At 40.1% G+C, this 6,000-nt stretch overlaps 1 protein-coding gene across 5 annotated transcripts in view; it reads right to left on the bottom strand.

Moving 5' to 3' along the window:
• Positions 1-247: 247 nt before the first annotated feature.
• The window catches only part of CYGB (cytoglobin), a 74,624-nt gene continuing 68,871 nt past the window's right edge, over positions 248-6,000 (bottom strand). For all 5 annotated transcript variants that reach the window (XM_070937527.1, XM_070937530.1, XM_070937529.1 and 2 more), the window contains one exon: positions 248-3,409. In XM_070937527.1, coding sequence (XP_070793628.1) covers positions 3,335-3,409 — 75 coding nt within the window. In that variant the 3' untranslated portion in view covers positions 248-3,334. The remainder of the gene's footprint in view (positions 3,410-6,000) is intronic.

The raw sequence follows: 6,000 nt of genomic DNA, 5'->3' as shown, positions 1-6,000 counted from the left end.
TCTGGTTGTGTTTCCAGTCTGGTTTACTTGGAAGGATTGACCCTGAGCTAGACGAACAGAGTCCAACACAGCCTGCCATCCACGTGTCATAAGCTAGAAACAGACTGATCCTTCTCTTTACTCTCCTTTTCTTGGCATAAGAGATTTAAACATGCACTAATGGGTACATGTTATACCTTCCTAGGTACAACATGTATTATTATAGTAAAAGCAGGACAGGCCTGTAGAAAAACACACATGGTGTGTCAACTTGCATTCGTTTAACATTTGTTTTTAATGCCCTTAAAATGGAATATACACTTGATACCAAAAGCATGTTTTTGGAAACGAAGATATGTTTTGAAGGCGTTTAGCATATAAAGAAAATCAGAGTTCTATGTAAGTACATAGGGGAAGAGTTAGGGCAATTTAAAATCTGAATCTATATGTTTATATTGAGGATTAAAATATCTATAAATCTGAGATTGATTTGATGTAGAATTAACAATAGTAACATATTAATTAATCAATCAGTCGTGGGTAGGCCAAAGGGAGACAGTGTGTTGATCCCCAAACGTATAGGACTTCGATTCTTATCAGCCCCAGGTAGCATGGTCAAGGGCAAGGACTTTGTGAGTTGTAATCCAAAACACCCAGAAGGCTCCATATTGCCTATCTCTGGGTTAACCTACTCTGCCATAGATGATTTTCTATTACATGGAGACAACACAGAATGGTGACACTTATAACAAGGAACCGATGTATAAAGATTAAACAAAATCACAAGACAATATATTGGCAGCATACAGAAGTCATACAAATAATACAGAGGAAAATTACAACAGGGTTCAGCCAGTACGTTGGGTCATAAACAAGAGGATTTAGTACGATAAGGAGGAAAACATTCACAAATCACTTTTCATTAGCACCAGAAGCCCATTTTATAAAATACACTATTAAATTATATGTATTAATATTTATTATTTTATACAGTGCCGTATTCTTGTGCATGGCTGTTTAACAGATAATCCCCATGACAAACAGCTTTTTTGCTCCCAAGGACCCGACAATTCAAAGTTTGGAAGAATTGGGAATGAACTGAATGAGAGTCAGTAAAGAGCTATAAGTAGTGTCACAGCCAGGTACCCTCCAACTGTGCTAAACAACAACTCTGATCACCTCTGCCAGCATAGCCAACGGGAATTGTAACCCAGCACATTAGTAGGGCCCTGGCTGGCCAAGGCTATTCTGCTCTAACTTTGCCTTTGACCTGCACAAGCTCTGAGTTTTTCAGCTCATTTTACATTTCCATCACCAGCTTGCTATAGGCAAGGTTATGCCATGTTTTTTTGCTTTTCTTTTGTATTCTTGCGTGGCTGTCCCTTTTTCATTTATAATAAAATTACTTTACTCAAAACTGTCTGTGTCTGTGTGTGTGTACACACACACACATAAACACACACTTTTGACTAAAGTAATTTAGTCTGTGTATACAACATAACAGTCAAGAGTTCCCCACCATCATATGTGTGTGTGTGTGTGTGTGTGTGTGTGTGTGTGAGAGAGAGAGAGAGAGAGAGAGAGAGAGAGAGAGAGAGAGAGAGAGAGAGAAGACAAATTGTTATGGATTGAAATAATATATAGCTGCAAATTTTAAAGAATGGATGTATTGCTTCAAGGATAAATTAATTAATGTGTAGTACATACAGTATTTTCCTTTCAAAAATGTCATCCTGCTTTGAAAATGAATTTCAAAATACATTTAGATTGTGACATGGGATCATAGTTTTACTGTAATGACTTTCAGAATTTAAGGTCATATTTTTTGAAGAATGGTGGTGAAGGAATTTAGTAGTAGTAGTAGTAGTATGGTCCATGGTATGTCTTTTAGCAGGAAAAAAATGTGTATATATAAACATTAGAACTGTAAAATCTTGTAACCAGTCTAGATTCTTGCATCTTTAATGGCAGATTGGCTGATTCCTTATTTCCATGTCATGAAGGATTCCATTCTGATTTTTCCAAATCTGTTCTCTATTAAATGAACAGCCAAGTCAGCCAATAGTCAGATTTTTCCCTTCTATTTAGGTGGCAGTGCTATTTGCTGGAGTTCATTGGTGGTCGTAGGAACACAAAAATCCTAGCAGAAATCCTTTCGAATCTAATCATGGAAATTGGAAGGAAAGCGATTAAAAATGATTGTTACCTCAAAGCTATCTGGGCACAGTATTGCCAACTCCACAGCAGTAATGCTATGTACAGTTAGACCTGCATAAACCTCATTCACTTACAAGGGATTTATTCTGTTATAATTTTTCGCAGGGGGCAAGGTCTAACAAAGAATGTACTTCCACGTCCACTTATTGTTAGTAGCCCAATAAGACCTCAGAAAGCCAACATATATAGGACTGGATGAAATGATTCAACTCAACTCACACAGAGTATATCTTAGGCATCATGAAACAGCTAAAAATTAATATATTGATTTGTTCTTTGAATACATCATATTTTTTTTGGTTTCAGGTGTTTTAGGTATTCAAGCTTTGGCTAAATCTTCTACAATCTCAAGACTTCTAAAGTTTTGTAAAAGGGGAAAGAAACATTGTAATGGAATACAAAACTAAGAACAAAACAGTGAGGACTGCTGCAAACACAATTCATATAATTCCAGAGAAACTCCAGTCCAGAGGAGTTAGCAGTAGAGAAAAGCGTAAAATGACAAGACAAGACTAATCCTTGTCCCACGGTGCAGATTTTGAAATCTAGACTAAATGTATTGAGATCAAATGTCCTTTTAAGGACATGGTCTGAATGTATCATGCGGATATGAGATCCTGCAAGCACTTATGCACACATCACTAGTGGTTTTTTTGGGCGGGGTGGGGAAGCAAGGACATGGATTTATCAGTGATATACGGGCACAAAAGTACTTGCAGAATTCAAATACTGGAACTTGTACATTCTCACCTTAGTACAAAAGATGGAAACGTATCAATTCAATGCCATTTGATGAAAAGTCCTCTTCAAGACAGACAAAAATGGTAAGTCTCCAGAGTTATCAATGTGGATGAATCATAACAGTCATGATCTATATATATATATATTTTCCCTCTGGGGAAATTCAATACATTCCCTCCCCCCGTCACAGTGTACATGATTTTAATTTGCCTGGCTAACTTCAGGGAGAGTGTTTATGCACACCTGGTTTTTCCATAGCTTAGCTGGCCTTAGCTATAGAAATTATAAAGCATTTCCACTGACTAATATGTACACGGGATAATTAAAGGAGACAGATGTAGATCTCTTGGGTGCTGTCCTGTTCCGGTGCCAGTTTAGTCTTCTGAGAGACGGCATTTCAGGTCTGTGGGAGGGGTTCTGCCACTTTGCTGCTGCTCCAGCTGCTGCTGCCACCACTGTCACCTGGGGGTTCCTAAAAGGGAAAGGGAAAAGGGAGAAAAACAAAACCAAAGGAAGCTTAGGTTATTCACTTCTGGGATTTTGACAGCTCAGAGGATTTTGCTAGATGTCTGCAATGATTGCAATGATCTCATGATGTCCCTCTGAGGGACCTCACATTCTACCATGTTTGATGGGCCCTATTCCTAGCCAGGTGTGTATAGGATTGCAGCTCTTTGTTTCTGACATTCACAAATTGCTCTGTGAATCATCTAATCCTGAAAATGAATATCAACAACATAAAAAGAAATTTTTACTAGGGTTTTTTGCTCTTTTTCCCCCCCACTCCAAGTTTGAATTCACCTTCCAATTCTGCCAAAAAGAGCTTCATTACTGGAAACATTGATCTCACCCAGATTTTTAAAGACGAATTTCAACATTATTATTTATAATATGTTTATCACACCTTTTTATCCAAGTAACTTCATGGATTTTTTTCCCAAACTTTTTCTGGCCATAGAACTTGATACTTTAAAAAAATAAAATTTGGAAACTCCTGCTTCCTGACTCTAAAACACAACAAAGTGAGAAGTCATAATGACCCCAAATATCTTCTAGGGGGGGTTTTAATGTAAGCTAACCAGCCCTGCCCTTTTCTATATTTTTTTTAAAAATGGCTATGGATTCTTCTGATTGCTGGCTGCAGTTTGAAAAATGAAGTATCTTTTTGGTTGCTGAAAGATGGATCTGAGAGGGAAGAGTTAAATCCATCTATGGTAACTGGAAGGCAGGGCTTAAGTTTCTCAAACCCCATTGAGAAATCCTCTCACTTTCAGATAAGTGCACTGACTTTAGCTCAATGCACTCCAAGTTCTTTTTGAATTGAATAATTCATTGCAACAGACAAAAAAAAACCAGTGGACAAGAAATGGAAGGAAATGGAAGAGCAATAGATAACATTTAGCAAACACAGTCAGTAGTTAGTATCATGGGATAAACTATAGCAGTATTCCCATACTGGAACAGTAGCTATTACAGTACCTTCTGTACATGTTTATCTCAGCGGTGAAATCTGAACCGGGTTCGCTGGCTGCAGATGCGTGCTGCGCGCCAAGTGTGCACTGCATGCACGCATGCACCATGCACACCAAATGCACGCTGTGTGCACGTACATTCACCGGGTGCACCAATCATGTGCTGCATGCATTTGTGGTGCACACAAAACGCACACTGTGCGTGCATGTGCAGTACGCACCAAAGGAAGCTTGGGAAGGTAAGTATCACGGGGGGGGGGGGAGCAGCTGTGCCGTGCAATTTAGATTCACTAGAAAGCAGGATTTCCTGCTTTTTAGCTATTTTAAATCGTGCGGCACAGCTGATCGTCGGAAATACCGATTTGGAGAAACCAGTAGGTTTTTTTTACTACCAGTTTACTACCGGTTCACCCGAACCAGTGCAAACCAGTAGGATTTCACCACTGGTTTATCTTACAATGTTTAATAAATATATGTGGATCTGCCCTACAATTACAGTAGAACCTCTGGTCACGAATGCATCTGACCATGACCAAATCGGGTTCGGACCAAAAAATTCACATTTTTTACCCCTGCAGCTGATTTCCCCTTCTGTGCCATATTTTTTGTAAGTGCCAAATTTCCAAAATTAGGTTCGGGTCACAACTAAATCGGTTTGCGACCAAAGTTATGGAATCAATTATGGCTGTGACCAGAGGTTCTACTGTACCTACTGGTGGGATTCCTTCTATTAGAGTTGTTGAGAGCTGTTGTGATGCTATTGTGCTGCTGGAGAGAAGCTGTTCCTGGCCAAAGCAATGCAACCTGCTGGTGATAAATGATGTAAGCTGCTGTTTTGTAAAATAGGTGTCCCCAACCCCCAGGAAGCAGCCCACTATCGGGCCTTGAGCTGTTTGGAACTGGGCTGCAGAAGTGGCAGGCAAGTGCGCATGCATGCATCCTCACTTGCACAAGCAACGGATGAGCGTGTGTGCATGCTCTCCATTTGCATGACCGGCAAATGGAGTTGTGCACATGCGCACACTTGCCCACCACTCATGTGAAACAATCCCCCCTCTTCCCCCTACTGGTCTGCAAAGCTGGAAAGGTTGGGGAACTCTGTTGTAGGAGACATATAGGCCACTGGCTTTTCACCCTTCTACAGCATGTTCGAGATATATTCCCAGCACGCCACATATCTAGCTTGTGCCTGGTTCATTCCTCCCCAATGGGAAGGTCAGAATGCTTCCTTCATCCAGAGCTGGTTTTTTTGTATTTGACGTTGGGGAATGGCAGGAAATTTTCTTTTGGTTTTTATGTGAATTCCAGAACTTATCTTTTCACCCAACTATCTTTGTAATTCTGCTGCCCCATGCAGGTCATCTGCTGACGTGTGAATGACAGCATAAAATTGAGGAATATTTTCTTTGGTTCTTTTGCCTTGCCTAGTAGTAGTGTATTTGTTTGGGCAGGCTGGGAACCATTAGTTGTTTCTCTAACTGCTTCCTACCAGAAAAAGTTTGTGGACTGTTATCGTCAGAATGGGATCTTCAGGCTCCTACCCTTGGCCATGCCTCCTTCTCCTCCAGGCTTCCACCTCTGCCCATTTACC

Source organism: Pituophis catenifer, unplaced genomic scaffold (genome assembly GCF_029215685.1).
Source record: "Pituophis catenifer annectens isolate HBS135680 unplaced genomic scaffold, rPitCat1.0.hap2 SCAF_2, whole genome shotgun sequence".
In the NCBI taxonomy this organism is placed as follows: Eukaryota; Metazoa; Chordata; class Lepidosauria; order Squamata; family Colubridae; genus Pituophis; species Pituophis catenifer.
The sequence above is the reverse complement of the archived record's forward strand: the minus strand, read 5'-3'. Positions and strand labels throughout refer to the sequence as shown.